Source organism: Mesocricetus auratus, unplaced genomic scaffold, assembly GCF_017639785.1.
Source record: "Mesocricetus auratus isolate SY011 unplaced genomic scaffold, BCM_Maur_2.0 Super-Scaffold_100694, whole genome shotgun sequence".
In the NCBI taxonomy this organism is placed as follows: domain Eukaryota; kingdom Metazoa; phylum Chordata; class Mammalia; order Rodentia; family Cricetidae; genus Mesocricetus; species Mesocricetus auratus.
Genome location: NW_024429268.1, coordinates 4,763,026 through 4,781,758, shown reverse-complemented (window position 1 = coordinate 4,781,758; position 18,733 = coordinate 4,763,026). Strand labels below are relative to the sequence as shown.

Below are 18,733 nucleotides of genomic sequence, written 5' to 3'. Positions count from 1 at the left end.
ACTACCGGGGTTGAAATAGAAGGAATCAATGTGGGGGGTGGGGTCGGGGAGATCGTGGGTAGGGATGAAAACTCAACTCCTGTTTATTTACAAAAATAGATAATGCATATGTAAGTACATATATATATATGTGTATATATTAAACCGTCCCCCGTCACCCACCCACAATCCCCTTCACTTGCATCTCTCTTTTATAAACAAAGGCTCCTTGAGCCAAAGGCCAAGTCCTGATTGAATGGGCAGGAGCAGCACCAATAGCCTACATCTTGTAGACTGGGGAAAGGTCCAGGGAGTGACCTCAGCCCTGTCCTTGCTCGAGGAGGGGGCAGGGGGATGAAACATCTTCTCAGTGGCCACTCAGTCCTTAAATCCTTGAATACTGCAGAGAATGCGTTTCTGGTGCCCCGGCAATGTGATTCCCATCTGCGTCAGGTCCCTGTGGAAGAGAGAAGGGAGGCCTTGTATCTAGAGGCTTCTTAGACCTCAGTCACCCTCCCATGCCCGGGCTGCCTGGCCCCAGAGTCCTCACTCAGTCGTCAGCTCCAGCACACACTCCATGGTGTCCAGCCCAGCCGAGTGGAAGTTGAGGACGTAACGCTTCATGCGTATGGACTCAAGCCACTCAGAGACACTTCGGTAAGGGATCCCATCAGAGCCACTTAGGCTGGGCAGGCGGAGGGTCACCCTGTGGGATTCGATGGCACGTTTGTCCCCGCCGGAGTACAGGAACCTGGTTGGCCTGGGCGGCCACATCTTAGCCAGCACTCAATCTGAGCTTGTATATAGCTCTCTAAGCGGCTCTGCACATAAACTGGCTGTTACCCGAGCCTCCTTCCTGACCTGTTTCCTGGCGATGCTCCCCTCGGAGCATCAGGTGGGCAGCTGACTGACCTGTTCGGTGGGTAGATCTGGGGAATGTGGATGCTATGGGCATCCCTAGTGAAGAATTCCCAGCCCGTTAGACACGAATGCATCCTGACTAAGATAAGTCAAAACAACAGCAAGATGCTATCTCGCGTTTTTTTTCTTAAGATGGCCACCTAGGAGCAACCCTCGCTTGCCATATTAACCCGCCAACTGTTATTCTTACACTCTGATAGCCACAATACAATGAGTGTTCCTGTAGGAAAGCCAGACAGAGCCAAAAACCATTAGCAAAGTAAATCTGCTGGGGGAAAAATATCCAGCATTCCAGAAAGATTAGCACATGCAGTCTCCAGAGTCTGAGGGAGTTGTGCTCCAAAAGATAGTCTCGAAAGTTGGAACATGGAAAACGGTCTCTCCCAGAAACAAGGTTATATATGGTGGGTTTGATACAGAGGCCAGCACACCAGGCTGTCTTACCCGATAAAGCAGCCGAAGTCCAGCCTTGCCTGGCTCGACCCCCTCCTTCTACTCCATTCTCTACATTCTGATCATGTTTTTGATAAAATACAATTTGGGGAAACTGGTCAACATTTTCTTGTTCTCAGAGTCCTCCCTTCTCAGCAGGGCTGGTCCTCTGTACGAATCTCTGCTGCTGCTTCCCCACTCACAGGGCTGCTGGCTCTGCCCTGGATGCTGTCACCATTCTGTACTGGCTGTGATCTGTTATTCCTCAGCTCCTTCCAGACTGCCCAAGCCGTCAGAGGTGTTCTCAGACCGCCTCCTGTGCCTACCCCAACCTAGCTGCCTAAGCGCTCAGGAGCAGGCACCAGGCTTCCGCAAAGAGCTTGTACCAGTAGGCCCTCCAAGACTTGTTAGATCTGTGAATCTTTTCCCCCACATGCAAATATATATATATATATATGGAAAGAAAAAGTATCCCAAGTCTCAGGAACACCAGAGTTGGGAGTCCTAGACATAATGTAACATGGTAACAATGTAAAATAATATAACAAGTCTCAGGAACACCAGAGTTGGGGGTCCTAGTCATAATGTAACATAGTAACTATGTAAAATAATATAACAAGTCTCAGGAACACCAGAGTTGGGGGTCCTAGTCATAATGTAACATAGTAACAATGTAAAATAATATAACAAGTCTCAGGAACACCAGAGTTGAGGGTCCTAGTCATAATGTAACATAGTAACTATGTAAAATAATATAACAAGTCTCAGGAACACCAGAGTTGGGGGTCCTAGTCATAATGTAACATAGTAACAATGTAAAATAATATAACAAGTCTCAGGAACACCAGAGTTGGGGGTCCTAGTCATAATGTAACATAGTGGGGGTAACAATCAAAAGTGACTCTAAAGATTCCAGGGGAAATAGAGTGAGGTGGGTGATCTAGCGCTAACTCTTTTTATGTTGTTTGTTTGCTTTGAGACAGGGTTTCTCTGTGGCTTTGAAGGCTGTCCTGGAACTAGCTCTGTAGACCAGGTTGGTCTCAAACACAAGAGATCTGCCTGTCTTTGCCTCTTGAGTGCTGGGATTAAGGTGTGCACCACCACCACCACCACCTGGCTAGAGCCTTTAAAAATTCATGATAGATGGGAGCCTACCTCTATTACCCTGGGCTTTCTCAGAGGGCGCGGACTGGGTTCTGTCTCATGCTGGATTCTGTCCCAAGATCCCAGGACCAGCACTCAGTGGATACGATGGAATTTTTACTTTTTTCAGATTTGACCTCCGAACTCCCGTCATTTCTGAACATACTTACCTGGGGTCAAAGTTAGCAATGGTCCTTAGGGAATGGGGGTCAGTGAGCAACTGTTCCAGATGTGCCTGCAGCTGGAGGAAGTGAGGCCGGCGGGCCCGGTCATAAGCCCAGCAGTTCTTCATGAGTTCGTATAGAGGGGCAGGGCAGTCCACAGGAGGGGGCAACCGGTACCCATCTTCGATGCTTTTCATTACCTGTAGCAGGAGACAGGGAGAGAGGCCTAGGCAAGAAGCTACATCCGCTAGGAAATCACACAAAGTTATTGGGCTCTACGCAACCCTGAACAAAGAAGTAATGGAGAAGGGACCACAGGAAATATTGCCCAAAAATTAAGAGTTGGAAAGAAATAATTATAGGAAAAGACCGCGTTGAGGAATTCAGAAGAGACAGGAGGCGTGTCAGGTCTGACATGGGGAAACGGTCACCTCCTGATTGCTCATCTCCCCGTAGGGCTTGTCACCAAAGCTCAGCATCTCCCACATGACAATCCCAAAGCTCCAGACATCGCTGGCCGTGGTGAAGATCCGATGGGCAATAGCTTCCGGGGCTGTCCAACGGATGGGGATCTTCCCTCCCTAAGAAGGCGTGGCACAGGAGGGTGACGTTTCAGGGCACGGATGAGCACAAAACCGTGGGACGGGAATCAGGTCTCATGCCAGCACGCACACGCGTGTGGACCATCTAAATGACTGTACGTGTAGAGCGTGGATGGGGCTCTGACCTGGGTCTCATAGGTGCCGTCAAAGTCGTCCAGGAGGCGGGTTAAGCCGAAGTCAGACACCTTGCAGCACAAGTTCTGATTCACCAAGATATTCCTGGCAGCCAGGTCTCTATGGACATAATTGTGCCCACTGAGGTAGCTCATGCCGGATGCTATGCCCAGCAGCATAGCCACTAGCTGACCAGGTGCTAGCTGGTCCTCCCGTTCCTGTAGTAGGGTGAATGTACACATGAGAGGATGGAGAGTCTCCCACAAGGCATGGGGGGGGCTCCATGGTGTGACCCCTTCCGAGCTTGCCCTCTGCCCACCTCACCTTCAGAAAGGCATCCAGGGCTCCGTTTTCCATAAACTCTGTGACGATCATGATGGGCTTTCCTGAGAGGACAGCGCATGCATCACGCCCAGGCCCGGCATCCCATTCCCCCCTTCTCCCTTCCCCCTCCTCCCACATTCTACTCCGGGTCCTGGGGACGACTGCATACTTTTTGTGACGACACCTTCTAGGCGCAGAATGTGTGGGTGGTTGAACTGGCCCATGATAGTCGCCTCTCGGAGGAAATTCCACCACTGGCCATCTGGGGACGTGTCTTTCAAGGTCTTAATGGCCACAGTCTTACAGTCCTGGCTGGGGAGTCTCAGGGTTCCCCGATACACTTCCCCAAACTCTCCTAGGTGGGATGAAAACAAGGCTGTGTGGCCTGACACAGTCAGACTGTCCCATGAGCAGGAAGTGACACCTCTAGTCCCAGTTCCTCTTCACTGGGAAATCTGAGGAAGGACGACAGAGCTTGGGAGGCCCCTCTGGAGAAGCAACAGTCTGGAGCCAACATGAAGCTCTGCGAGCTGGTCGCTGCTGCCTGCCACGGCCAGCATGCTCCTTGACTTTATGCTAAGCAAGTACTAGGTAAATGCAGAGGGACGGAGCTGCGTTTATGAAGGACAAGCTAGCCCAGGGCTAGTGCCCAAGTAACAGGAAGCCTGCCTGTTTCCTGTGAGTGAGCTCCCGGGTCGCAGTGTTGGCTTAGCTGCATCACTGACCAGGACACTGCCAAGCTTTGTTCTCTGTTGAGATCTCTTTTCCCTGGTGACCCAGGGGATTGGGGCGGCCCAAGGACACTGGGCCCCTGGTGGAATGGAATGCTCACTTGGGGAGGCTCTGAATCTCTCCTACTTTGGGGGAAAACATCCGAGAACAACCTGCACCTTGGCATGGCGGTGACACCTCTACGGGTAGAGATGATGATGTGTTTAACCTTCTTTATCAGAAACCCCATAACCGCAGAGCCAAGTGTGTGGGAGGCAGAGGCTGCTCCAGGGCAGAGCAGCTCAAGGAGGATGCAGGATACAGCAGGCATGGGCGCATCTGGGCACTCGGGCTTGAAGAAAGGAACCTGCTGGCAGCCATGTGCTACCACACAGAGGGGGGACAGCGGGGGTCACAGCAGGACTTACCTTCCCCTATGACAGTGTCTACAATCAGCCAGGCGGGGTCCAGTTCCTGGGCAAAGTCTAAGGCTCCCTGTGCAGGATCCTCATAGGCCTGGAGGTCCACGTAGGGTTTTAGCCACAGCTTGTCCTCTAGGGAGAACAAGAGGGCTCAGAACTGTAGCGTATACTTCGGGGATCGGGACATGGGGGGCTAGGGAGAAAGGCAGACAGCTGAGCCCGTTCTCAATGGTTCCCTTCTCTGAGATGAGTCCGGCGTTAGCTCAAGTAGACAAAAATCTCTATTCTTAGCATTGAACCCTGCACATCCCAATCTCCTCTGTCCTCCTGTTCAGGGTCCATAGTGGTGGCCAGACTCAGACCCTGGAGTAAATTCCCTGTCCGGGAGTCACCCAGTCTTCCTACGACTCGTGTCCCAGCCTCTAACACCATGCTGTCCAAGTCACTTAACGCCTCATTCACTCCCGGATGAAGCCTCCCTTCCATGCCAGCTACCCAAATAGACAGCAGACCTTTCCCTCTTGCAGAACCACCTAATGAGGTGACAAGCAAGAAGTCCACATGCCTCAGGGGACTTCAACCCCTTCCTGCCTGGCCTCAGCTCACCGACCCAGCTACCAAGATGGAGAACATAGCCCGGAGCCCAGGGTGGCTGCGCACTGGTACCAAGAGCTAGTAGGTAATATTGGGGCTGCTGAGAGCTATCACAGGAAAGTTAATTAACCAAAATTAATTAGGTGGCAAAAATCAAGAGCCCTAGGGACAACATATCCCACCCACATTCCCAGAGTCGACCTGGGTTTCTCTGCCTCTTTGTCCCTTTCTCGGTCTCTGTCTCGTCTCTCTGTCTCTGTCTCTTTGTGTCTCTCTTTCTGTCTCTATCTCTCTCTCTCACGTTTCTGCCTCACCTCGGTCAACATTGGTAGCCCGTTCACGCTGCCTCTGCTGTCTCTGTCGCTGGCCTCTCCTGTGGAGGTAGGATAACTTCTTCAGGGACCCAGGGAAATCTCAGTGGTCCAGTGCACTCTGGCTGAATCTGGCACAGGCATGAGAGCTGGGTGTGGGGGAACATCTGAGCTTTGGTTTTGGGGGACAGGAGAATGATCTGGGATAAGGCAGGGCTTCTAACAAGGCAGGGGGACCCCAGATAAATGGGTGGGGAGGGCAGAGCCAGCACCTTGAACGGAAGACATAAATCCCGATCAGCAGAGCCATTCCAAGCAGCAACCCAAAGATGATGGCCACAATCTCTCCTCCGGTCAGGCTCCTGGAAACTGGGCATACGAATCAGAAGTCTAGGGCGGGGGCTCCTAGTCCTTAGGGGTGATAGATGCTAAAAGGTAGGGTTCTGGGTGTATACCCAGAGTCAGTTTTTCAGAGGGCATTGGGTCTGTTTTTCTTTGTAGAGATTACCGAGGGGGAGCGTGTGCATGTCTACAGAGAAGAGCGAGGGTCATTAAAAGCGGGAGCTGAAGTGCCTCCGTGAGATGATAACTGTATATGTTTGGGGTGGGACAAGACAGAGATAACCTACCTGGTGGGCTTGTCCGAAACTCGTGGTCAGGGGAGAAAGGACCGGGGCCCAGTGGGGTCAGGGTTCGCACCCTCACAATGTATGTGGTGTCTGGCTGTAGTTTCGTCAACAAGACCCTGGGTTCCAGAACCATCTGGTGCCATTCTTCATCCTGTGGGTGGGACTTGCATTAATGAGGCTGTGCTGAGCCAGCCTTGGCAAAGATAGGCAGGCACGGAAGGGCCTGGACCCCGTGGGGCTGCCACGGTAAGGCCGGGGACCTCTGCAGACAGTCATCCCGAGGAGGCCGGTTTGTTTTGGATGTCTTCCCCAACGCTACACCCCCGGAGTTGGGAACGTTAAGAGTCCAGTAAACGCTGAAGGGCGTCTCCGAGTAGCTTTCTGACCTGGTTCAGCACGTGCAGCTCGTAGCTGAGATTCCCTCCGGGATTTCGGGGTCGGGACCCTGCCCAAGTCAGCTCCAGCTGCCTCGGCTCTTTCTTCACCAGCCTCAGGGACAGGCCAGAGAGCGACTCTGGACACCCGGAATGACAAGGGTTGCATTTGGAAGGGAAGCACGGGTCATTTCAGTTGCATCCCCGCCGCTGCCCCGTCACTCGCCCCTGTGGCCTTAGGCTTGCTCCGAACTTCCTCACCTGCGTGCCCCATGTTGACGCTGAGGGACGCGCTGCTCGGGCTGGAACTGTCCAGTCCTGACACTCTGTTTTGGGATTTGATGGTAAACGTGTAGTTGGCATAAGGCTCAAGGCCTTCGACTTGCACAGTAGATTCGGTGAGCCCTGTAGCCCCGGGGGCGAAGCGCACGCCTTTCCCACAAGGTTGGCAGGGACCCCCGTCCTGTGCGATGCCCGGACACTGCAAGCACTCCACACTGTATCTGGTATCATGGCGCCCTCCTGTATCTCTGGGGGGCTCCCAACGCAGGGAGAGCTGGGTCCCTGATGCAGAGAAGCTCAGATTCTGGGGAGCCGATGGGGGACCTGGGGGACAAGAGGAGCCATCAAATAGGCACCAAGTTTGCTGTCACCTTAGTAACCGACCCCTGCTTCCGTTCATCATTCCAATTACCGGTGTCCTCCAAAGCCCTCATGAGAGATTTGACTTCTGGCAAAGAGGAAGCCACATAACCATACCCCTACATTCTAGAAAGAACAGAGGGCAGGGAGGAGCTCTAATCAGCACCTGCCTCCCTGGGTCTCTACTACTTGGTAAGCTCTGGGAAGTCCTAGCCCCAAGGAGGGCCCAGGAACTGTGGCCAGGTTGCCAGGCCCTGGCTGCAAGACTTACGTGTGCATGCTATCTGGGGGCCCTCCCCAGGGGCTCGGTAATGTCCATTCTCACAGGAACACATGGTAGACCCCTCGGACACCGCTGTGCTATGTTGAGGGCACTTGAGACAACGGAGTGTTTCCACGTCTCTTCGGTAGAAGCCAACAGGGCAGGCTGGAGAGAGAAGGCAGAACCACGTCTTTTGTTTTTACACGAAAAACCGAGCCTGCGCGTTTTCTACTCCACTCCCCGGAACTGGAACACCCCTGCAGACATGCCACTCAGGTTAAAAATCATGGCAACGAAGCCCTGTTTTGGCACCTATAAGGCCCACCCAGGTGATCCCTGGGGCTTCCTCCCACCCCATTTCTTACCAGTGCACCCCACACTGCCACTGCCTTCCTCGTAGCCAGGTTCACAGTGGCACTGGCCCACCGGCACCAGCCACTCGCCGTCGGGACTGCAGTGCATGCGCGGTGTACCCGAGGACCCCGGGCTGATCTGTGCTCGGGAGACGCAGGTTCCAGCCACTTCTACCAATCCTCCAGGTCCAGGCAGAGTGTCAGGGAAGTGGGCCAAGCCGTGCACAGTCTCTGCACAGCGTTGGAAGAACACTCTTACAGACACGAGGGCCACACAGGAACCCGGGTTGTGGAAAGCTAGGTAGAGGCCACGACGGGTCAGGCGGCCCAAGGAGCAACGCTCTACGTTGAGCTTCACAGAGCCAGATGCCAGGTCTCTGACGGTGAAGCTCTGGTCTGCAGCCACGGTCGTTACCTGGGGAGCAGAAGGGATGCCCACGCTTCATCCCCACTCCAACAAGCAACTTTTGGTTTCGCATAGGCTTACTGCCTCTGACCCACAAATCTAAAACCTGACGTGCTCCCAAGCCTGATACCACAGACGGAAATGTCTACTACATATGATCTCACGTGATGGAACCAACCATAAGGCGATCATACTGTAATTTGTATAAAAGCACCCCAAGCTACACGTATAAGCCATAGGTGAAACATGAAGACAATTCATAATTAGAATTGGGTCCCATCCCCAAGGTGTGTCTACATAGACATTCCAAAGTCTGAAGTCTGAAACACTGCAGACCCTAAGCATTGTGGATTACGGACGCCCAGTGTACATAGCCATGACGGAAGAGGTTGACGCCCGAGCGTAAGCGCTTTGCAGACACGCAATAACCACGTGAGACAGGATGCCTCGCCATCTTCCTTAACAGAAGAGGAGGTCAAGGCTATGACAATCTGGTCCTTCTAAACGAGAGTGTAGCTATGACACGGTGGAGCTAGGACTGGAACCCAGGCAGTGGAACGCTACAGACCCATAAAATTTTCCACTACCGGGAGGTGTTCCTAAGACCGCCCATGAGGTGATCAGCTACAGAGTGCGCCATAACTGATTTACTACCAATAACAAACTTTACAGCCTTGACTCACTGGAAAGAAACAAGAGCACAACCCACAATAAGCTCAGACTGTTTTGCTTTCTAGCGTGTTTCCGTGCCATGAAAGAATGCCTTGGTCCTAGTGACTGGTAGTTCCAGGGATGCTCTTGGGGGCGTGTCACATAGCACCATGATGGGCGCTGAGGTAGAATGTCTGAAAGCCTCCACACTACAATCCCCTTTCGACCACAGCATAATGCTATTTCAGTGGATGCCAAGTAATAAGTAATGAGACCGCCCAGGCGCAGAGAGGTTAAATGGTGCCCTTGAAGTCAGAGCGCAGCCAGTGACGCGCAGGTCAGCCTCTCTGGTATTGTCTGTCTTGTATTCTTTCCCTTATTCTACGTTCGCGCTTGCCCTGCTTCTCCTCGGCTGAGCTGGGCCATGGTGCGGATCCCCCTATCAGGGGTGGGAACCGCACGCAGGGGCAGCAGTACCTTCTGGAACAAAGGCCGTCGGAGCTGAATGCCCACATCCTGGTCACTCTCCATGTAGAGAAGGTTGAAGGTCTCCTTGCATCCCAGAGGCGCAGCCCCGCCCGGGAAACTCTTACAGTCCCGCACAGTGAACTGCAGCTCCACGTGAACGCGGGAAGCCTCCTCCCCTCGGTAGATCCAATTGGAGCGAAGCCAGTGGTTCGTGTCTCCGCTCTCCTGTACCGGGCAGTCCTGGTACATGTACAGGGGCGTCCCGTTCAGCATTTGTTGCACCTCACTCCACTGCGAGAAGAGAAGCAGACTCAGCGGTCAGAGCGGACCAGGAGGGAGATGGAGTCAGACCTCCCAGGCTAACGTGTGACTTGTGGTCCAGCGTCGCTCAACTTCCCAGCCCCAGCAGAGTAGGTTAAGTGTTTCAAGCTGGGGGGGGGGCGGGTTACTTGGACTTGGGGAAGATAAGGTTTTTATACCCTAGCCTATAGTTGGTCCCTTAATTCCATCTGCTTCAAACAGAAGAGTACGGCCAGGACTTTTGACCTGTTCAATCAGCAGAACTGTCAGGCACCCCCAAAGGCATCTGTCGGTCTGTTTTGTTCAGAGTCTTAGTTTTCAAACTCTCTCTGTCTTTGGAATACAGGGACAAGCACAGAACTGTGCATGGAGAGCCGTCCCTTGACTTTTTTTAACATTTAAAGAATTTTTAAATCTAGTAATCCTAATGGCTGGCATTGCTATAACTTCCCACAGGTCACTGATACAGGGCCAGTATGGAGTAACTTGCCCAATATCTGAGGGACTTACTTGGGCATTAAGCGACAGAGTTGGAATGCTAAGCCAGGCACTTCAGGTCTAGAAATTTATGCTCTTAATCTTCACATCTCTGTTTACTATAGCAGGTTAGGAGATGACTTACAAAGGTAAGGCCTCCCCAATCCTTCCACCTTTACTCTGAGAGGTAGCCATTCCTAGTGGTTTGAAATAAAACTTTCTAGACCACTTTCAAAACTTCCCAAGAAAGCGTCTAAATGGTTCTGCATTTTTAGAATAAAAGCCATACGAGGGTTATTCTGTAGTTTCCTTGGCTGTAACAAATAATGCCTTGGGATTATGCCTATAGGATGCATACAGACCTGGCTCTTGTTGCAAAATACAGACAGCACCCCGTCATATGGATGCACCATAATCATTTAATCATTCACCTATTGTTGGGTAATTATCTCGTTCCTATTTATTTATTTTAGGGAAGCAGACAGATGGTTGCAAGATTTCTACCGAATTGCTGAATCAATAGATCAGAATTTTTACAAGATGTTGCTAAGCTGGTCTCCAAAGGCTTCATCGGTTTGAGAGTTCGTCTTCTGAAGAGCTCATCAGAAGGGGCACTAAAGTTCTCTCCACCTTTTCCCAGTCCATGGACAAGCCAGCACAGCGTTTGCCGCTGCTGCATTTCTTTGAAGGAGGGAGGTTGCATGTCTCTCTTTTGCTCACTGGCTGTTTATGTTTGCATTAAACTCTGCCATTTTCATTCGGAGGAGCTTTATAAAAAATGCATTATAGATACTAACTATTTGCTTGGTATGGATGTTTCAGAGATTCTCAGCCACCCCACATTTTTGCTAATGGCACCATTTATGTGAAAACACATTTTGCATTTTTGCACGATCACATCAAGAGTTTTGGGCTGTGTGTTTATGCCTGAGGTCATACATTTCTTTTTAATCTTTTGGCCTGAAAATTTTATAGTTTTTTTGTTGTTGTTGTTGTTGTTTTTTGAGACAGGGTTTCTCTGAAGCTTTGGACGCTGTCCTGGAACTAGGTCTTGTAGACCAGGCTGGCCTCGAACTCACAGAGATCCGCCTGCCTCTGCCTCCCAAGTGCTGGGATTAAAGGCGTGCGCCACCAACGCCTGTAGGTTTTTTTTTTTAATTTTTTGTTTTTGGCTTAAACTTTGATCTCACCAGAATTTTTTTTTATCTGCTCCAAGAACATGGAGAGGTGTTTTCATTCTGTCATAAAAAATTACAGACATCCAGTTGCCAGTATGGCGGCAAATCAATACTTTTGGGGATCGGTGCACACCCCAAAATATATTTATTTGGCCACTGAAATGATTGCTTGGAAAAAATAACCGGTAAGGACAGGATTAGCTCATACAGGCTGCTCTTTGGTAAAAGACATTTACATCTTTGGAGAGGATTTACATTGTGAGCGTCAGTACCAGGAAGAAGGCTGCACAAAGGAAACTTCTCTCGCCCCAGAGACTTTCAAATGGAAGCAGCAGGACACCCTTTGTTCATTTCACACTTGGGCCTAACCCCGCCTCCCCGCCCCGCCCCCTCCTCTCCAAAGCTCAGGATGACACACAGAAGCCTCAGCCCTCAGAACTTTCTTGGAACTTCATCCTGTGCCAATGAAGGTAATTAAAATAGTGTTTCTCCTGTTAATTCATCATCTGGTGTCACTTTCACAGGCTCACTTAGGGAGAGGGGAGGAAGCATTTCTGTCCCCAGCAATACTTTCCACACGGAATGGAAATTCCACGGTCATCCGCATGAAATTATCGTACATGTGGATTTGGGTCTGTCCTTTCTACTCTGTTCCGTTGGCCTGGGTGCTCTGGTCAACATTCCAGGGGCTTAATCACTGTCCACGTTCTGGTTATCTGCTGGTGGCATAGACACCGTACTTCATCAGTGACATTTTTTTCTCTCGAACATTTCCTCGGCCAGAAGCTTACAGTGCTCACTTTGGCAGCACATGCACTAAAATTGGAATAATACAGAGGATCTTAGCACGGCCCCTGCACGAGAGAGAGAGAGAGAGAGAGAGAGAGAGAGAGAGAGAGAGAGAGAGAGAGAGAGAGAGAGAGAGAGAGAGAGAGAAAGAGAGAAAGAGAGAAAGAGAGAAAGAGAGAAAGAGAGAAAGAGAGAAAGAATACCGGGCATTGGTGGCGCACGCCTTTAATCCCAGCACTTGGGAGGCAGGAGCGAGAGGATCTCTGTGAGTTCGAGACCAGCCTGGTCTACAAGACCTAGTTCCAGGACAGCCTCCAAAGCCACAGAGAAACCATGTCTTGAAAAAAACAAAACAAAAAAAAAAAAAAAAGAAAAAGAAAGAACACAAATTTCACAAACCATTTCACTGATATTTTGGATGCCATCCCAAATTTGATGGAGAAGAGACTGAGACCCTGAGGAAACTCATCCTGAGACTTTTTATTCCACTCCAGTGAGCGGGCCCTCATGACCAAAAAAAAAAAGTACCACTAATTAAGAATTGGTAGGGTGGTGCCATCCTGAAGCATGTAATTCTGTATTATGTCACAGAGTTCAAAGATCAAACGAGGTGTCCGAAGGCCACAACTCTACCTGGAGTTTGCACCGTGGGGAAGCCCAGGGCACAGGCAGGTGGACAGGAGGGTTACCACCTTAATATGTGGCAGATCAGTAGCCAGACTGCCAAGGCTGCAGCTGGAGCCCAGGGAAACAGATGTTCCCAGCTGTGACTGCCTCTTCCAACTCCAGCAGGGACAGATGGGGGACAGCTATCATCTGGGAACAACACTGAGGATCCTTTCACTTGACACTCATGAGCGCCGGCCCGCTGGTTGTTAACATGGGTGTATTCTGGGAGGTTGGCTGTGCGGACTTAGCCGGTTTTAGAAAGAGGGAGGAGGAGGAGGAGGAAGAGATCAGGGTGGGAGCACGGCCCTTGCAGCACTGGACCGTGATAGAGGCCTTGCTTCCACTGGGGCTCAATTATTCAGGTGGGGCTGGCGAAGCGTAAGGAGGGCCAGTGGGAGCCAGCAGATGGTCCTGCCAGGCCTTCCTTGTGGGTGATTAGCTGGTTTATGAGATGAGGCACCTATTAGAGTTGGCCTAATCCAGGATTTTGCAAACGGGCCCCTCCTGGAGGATGCATTATGGTTTAGTCTGTTAACTCTAATTATAGGCCACTCTGTGGAAGAGCTCCAAGGGGAGCCTTGACCCTCCATTCCAAGAGGGAAAGAAAGCAGTAACTCTAATCCCAGCAACAGCAGCAGCACATGCCTTAGGTGCTGGATTAAGGAAAGGAAATCCAGAGAATAGGTCCAGGACCAGTCAGTAAATCTCCCACCCCAGAGGTATTGTCATGTGGTTCCAAGTAATAGTAGTCTCCAGCCACAGAGGTATTGCCTTGTGTCTCTAAGGCCAGCTCTACTGGGTTGCAGCAAGGGTGCCCCTGGACCTTAGGCCTGAATACAATCTTTCTGACACACTAATAGCCCACCTCTGCTCCTGGGTCTCAGGGACAGACACCTAAGGTGGGACGGGACTTGGAGCTGGCTTTTTCTTTCTCAAGCAGCTGGAATACATGGCATTTGTGGAGGCTGCTTGGGAGGGGTGGAGAACAAGCCCAGTGTTTGGGGGGCCCTGGAGGGGAGCAGCTTTTAGGTTTGAGGGAGCCAAAAGGACCTTTGAAGACTTTGATGAGAGTTTTGGCTCTCCTCCTCAGGAAGAAAAAACAAATCCATACATCATTCACACTTTCATGGAGCTCTGCAACCCCTCCACATAACTCACTGCAACGAACAGAGCTGAGGCTCTGGATGCTTTCCGGGGGACTGCCTCATCCAGCTGATAGCCTTCCTTAGCATAGGCATGCTCTCAGTAGGGGGTGTGAGCCCCCCGCCCTCCACCATGGCAAGAGGGCGAGGCTGTGGAGACAGTCCCAGCAGAGGGAAGTTTGACACCCCCCCCCCCCACAAGTGCCATCCAGGAGGCTCTGACTCAGCTTCCCCTCCCCCTCTAAAGGAGATACTTCCAGTTTTTCCTGATCTTTTTTTTTTTTGTCCCTCCGCCCACCTCTCCACCCCATTTCCCGCTGGCCTTCACACTTGAACTTTTCCCAGGTCCTCCAGACACTTACCCCATCCTCCGGGGGGTCCAGAAGCCAGCCCAGCTCTCCTTGTGACTTGCTTGTGTCCATCAGAGTGACTGAATGAGGAGGAAACGAGAATGTCACCTAAGGGGGAGGAGGCGGGCGCCCTGCTGTGTACCCTGGGTATTGTGGTGCTCCCCCAGCCCGAGCGAGGTCCGGGAATTAGGAGTGAAGCGCTCCAGGGGATCACAGCGGATGGATTCCTCCGGAGTGTGATGGGAGCTAGGAGGAGCGGGGGTAAGGGTTGGAGGCTGGGGCTTGAACCAGAGTCCGGACAGCGAGCCTTGGAAGAGCAGCCTCAGACGCTGTGCCAACGGGGTCCGGGAGTACTGGAGTACCCGTCTGCCGCAGGGATTGCCACGGGCGGACGTCAGGGAAGATAAACCTTCGTAGTCCTGAGTGGGACCCTGGCAGGGGCTCCTGTTGGGAGTTTGACTTCTGCTGTCAACGGCCAAAGCTCTGGTGGATGAGGGTACAGGAGGTGGGGCGCTAGGCCCAGCTCCGATATTGGGAAGTGGGAGGGGCACAGTCAGGGAGGGTTTGCAAAACTTGAGGTTGTAAAGTTGGATTCTCAACACCTGGGAGCCCCTGAGTGCTAATCCTCCCACCGGCGGCGGTCTATCTGTGGTCTGGTTGAGCCGGCTGAAAGGGAGGCTTTTCTACCTGGGACTTCTGAGTGCTGCTGCAAACTCGGGGTGGGCACACGGAGGGTCCCACGAAGCTGCAGTGTGAGTGCAGCTCCCCTGGCTGTGGTCAGGAACTCCCCCTCTCCACCCACAAAATCGTGCTGGCCAGAGGAGGGTAAGGGTGACTGATCCCGTGGGCAGGAGTCTGGGGTTAAAGACCAAAGATTGGCCAGGCCAATCGATCTCCTCGCTCCCGGGGGGCGCAGACGGGGAGGAGGAGTGGGGTGCGGAGAGGAAAGGGGGGGAGCTTCCTCAGGAATGCCGGCTTCTGCAGGCTGCTGCCCGCCAACCGGGGCAAAGGGAGAGGGAGGGGGTCGGTACCTTCCTCGGCGCGCGCCCCCGGGGGCAGCGGGGCGCACAGCAGCAGCAGCAGCAGCAGCGCGAGCCCCGGGGGCCAGCGCCGCTCCATGGCGCCGGCCGGGACCTGGGACCTCGGCCCCCGACGGCTGGGCCAGGTCGCGAAGGGACTGGGCGAGCCAGGCCGGCCAGGCGGGGGCGGGGAGGGAGGGGCCAGCGCGGGGTGGGGCGGGGCCTCGACCTCACCTGGTTCACCTTCTTAAAGGGACAGTAGGGCAGGAAGGAAACTTGTTAGGCAGGTAATAAACTTTTAAGACCTGGAGGCGTCTTGGTCGGAACGAGGCCGAGGTCGCCGCCTAGTGGGCGTTGCCGGGAATTGGCTAGACTTTCTTAAGTGTATCCTAAACCCAACCCAGTCTGGATCCAGCCTTCAACTAGTTCGACTTGACTTGGAAGAGATCTCCGCATTTATTTATTTATTTTTTTTGTTTCCGGCCGACTCTAGGCTTGTCATGGCCACTGCGGGAAGCTAGGAGTGGGAAACACTCCTTTCTTTCTTTTTCGGCTTAGATAAAGACCATGCAAACTGGGTACAATACATAGCAAAAGTCGTGAGGAGTCTTCAGAGGGAAGCTGGCGTGACCAGGGTGTTAGGTGGCAGGCGATTGAGAAAGGTCTGCAGGCAGGGAGCCTCGAGGTGTGCTCAGGGAGTGGCACGTGGACCAGTTTGACTGCTGGGGTGCAGCATTTGTCCTGGGAGCCAGGGCAGAAAGGCGGGTGCGGGGCAGGGCCAGGAAGGGCCTGGTAAACACGCGGAGGGGTGCAAACTTTGCCATGTACCCCACCAGAGGGGACGCGGGGACCTGGGGAGCATTCCCGGCCTAGTTTTGCAGAAGAAAGGAGCTTGCTGCTTACCTTAGCTTTAGTGGCGGCAGTTCTGGGCTCTCCTGTTCTTTTGGGACTGCCTCCCATCCTGCTGAATAGAGTGATGTCTGCCCTGCCTTTACTACGTATGCGCTTTAAGTTCAGGGACAGTAATACAGTCCTTAAGAGGGATAGGGGCAGGATGACTAAAAGGAAAGCAGGACTGAACCCCACAGAGGTGAGAACAGGCTGACCACAGGGTGAGCTGTGCAGCCACTAAACGCCCCCGCTCTCTTTTTCATTCCTTCCTCGCTTGGTCCCATTAACGTGACTCACACATAGCTCTTCTATCACTTAAATTCTTGCATATTCTGGCCATTGTACAGGATAAGGAAGTGGAAGATTAATAGACACCTGTTTAACTTTTACAGTTCATGCTTCTCATTATTTCACATTTTTTTTAATGCAAGTATTGTTAGTGGAATACAGTCCCTGATTTCTTGGCCTGCCCTATTCTCATTGACATAAATAAATGAGTAGTCTGTAACAGTTGTAGATTACACATTCAGCAGAAAGAAGCTCAATGTGGAATAGAATGTTCCCCCCCACACCCCCCACCCCGCTCTGCAAAGTGCCTCAAGTTAAACCAATATCCACCATTTCTTGTGGTTCCTCTCAGAATTCTCTCCCTATCTCCACGCCATGTCATACTCTCCCTCTCCTCCCCACACATACATACATACATGCGTTTCAGTTGTGGTTGAGGGGGGTGGAGAGACAGATGACACACGCTACCTTGTACCAGGCATCTCTTTCCTGATGTTTAGCATCAGTGTGGAGGGAGGCAGCCTGCTCTCTCCAGGCAGAGCCTTGTGATTTCAGCAGGGAGGAATGGAATGGATGAAGGGTGGAAAGCCAACCCTGGGGGGGGGAGGGGATGGAGCAGCATTGGACAGTCACTGCTAGGAAATAAACCAGACTCTGGTGAGGTAACGCATGTGCTGTTTCATGGAGTTCCTTAGAGTTAGAGGACCCTCGGGACTCCAGGGGATGAGGGAACCGTGTCAGGCGATGAAATATGGAGTGTTGGGCTCCTGGAGAGGAATCCTGCTTTTGTTTTAGGGTGAAGTTTCTATCCCAGTGTGCTTTTCTTGTTTTGGTCAGCTTGACACAGCTGTAGTTATCTGGGAACAGGGAAGCTCCTTTGAAGAACTGCCTCCGTCAGATTGGCCTGTGGGCAAGTCGGTGGTGGTGGTGGTGGTGGTGGTGGTATTGCCTTGATTAATGATTGATGTGGGGGAGACCCGCCCACTGTGGGTGGTGCCATCCCTGGGCAGGTGGTCGTGGGTATGAAGGAAAGCAAGCTAAGAAAACCTTGGGATGCAAGCCAGCAAGCAGTGCTCCCTCATGGCCTCCACTGCGGCTCTTGACCCAGGGTCCTGGCTGATGGCCTCTCTTCAAGATGAACTATAAAGTGTACGCCTTTCCTTCCCAAGCTCCTTGCAAACGGGACTTACACCTTCATTCAAGGTGACACTTCTTTCTCACGCTTATCCAGACAAGAGGCACTCTCAATTTTGGACTCTGTCTTTGGCTAGCAGTATGACTCTTGTCAAGACGTTTGCACTCTCTTGGCTTCAGTTCTGTTGAGGCAGCATCGAACCTGAGGCCATTAGGACTCTTGAGTCGGAAGACTTACGCCAGTTCCCTAGTTTGTTTCATGGTTTCCATGCCTAATAAATAAATAAATAAATAAATAAATAAATAAATAAATAAAATGGGATTAGTCGTGCCCATCTCACAGATCAGGACTGACAATCAGACGGGAGAAAGTCTTGCCTTACCTGCTACGTTCTGGGCAAACGATAATTTGCTAGACAGGATCCTCACCTTACCCCTGAGCTCCATGAGCTCTGTGACTAAGGTATCATCGTTCTTTTCCCTTTAAAAATCAACTTCATTGAAGCATCACAGACATGAAATAAATGGTACCTGTTCTGAGTATACAGTTCAGTGGGCTCTGACAAAGGCATAGGCCCTCCCTACGGCCACACCCAAATCCCTTAGAAATGATTCCTCGGGCCTCTTTGAACAGTTCCACTTCTGGCCCCAGGCATACGCCATCGTGGATAGGCATGGCCTTTTCCAGAATGTCATTAGTCTCTGGGGGTCTGGCTTTTCCCCCTTCAGCAAGATGTTGGGGGATGTCCCTCTCTGTTGCACACGCGCCAACTGTTGGCACTTGTTGCTAAGCGTCACTCTCTCTCTCTGTGGATGTCCTAAGACACGATTTAATAATTCAAAGCGAAAACTGAGAGCTCTTCCTCGGCTCTGATTCCCCAGTGGCCTAGGCCTCTGATTCTGGAGCCTCCCACACGAGCTCTGCTCCTCCCTACTTAGAAAGAACTCGGTGTGTCTGGCGGTCACCCTTACCCTGCTGCAGGGAAAGAGAGCT

General features: G+C 52.0%; 1 protein-coding gene and 1 non-coding gene across 3 annotated transcripts; one reads left to right on the top strand and one right to left on the bottom strand.

The window, feature by feature from the left end:
- Window positions 1-65: 65 nt before the first annotated feature.
- Window positions 66-15,572, bottom strand: Epha1 (EPH receptor A1). 2 transcript variants are annotated; one of them, XM_040740466.1, is made up of 18 exons: window positions 15,439-15,572; window positions 14,420-14,487; window positions 9,512-9,793; window positions 7,990-8,392; window positions 7,634-7,789; window positions 6,982-7,326; window positions 6,733-6,860; window positions 6,347-6,497; window positions 5,990-6,086; window positions 5,721-5,779; window positions 4,819-4,944; window positions 3,849-4,034; window positions 3,680-3,741; window positions 3,367-3,573; window positions 3,071-3,220; window positions 2,646-2,839; window positions 530-685; window positions 66-436 (listed from the first exon to the last, which is right to left on the bottom strand). In XM_040740466.1, exons 1-18 carry the CDS (start codon window positions 15,524-15,526, stop codon window positions 358-360), a joined length of 2,937 nt encoding a protein of 978 aa, XP_040596400.1. In that variant the 5' UTR covers window positions 15,527-15,572; the 3' UTR covers window positions 66-357. The 2 variants fall into 2 exon arrangements, with proteins under 2 accessions (XP_040596400.1, XP_040596402.1); XM_040740468.1 differs by lacking the exon at window positions 15,439-15,572 and adding an exon at window positions 14,770-14,902.
- On the top strand, window positions 12,250-12,357 carry LOC121137783. The gene has a single exon (XR_005875078.1). It is a non-coding gene; the product is annotated as a U6 spliceosomal RNA (small nuclear RNA).
- Window positions 15,573-18,733: the final 3,161 nt, after the last annotated feature.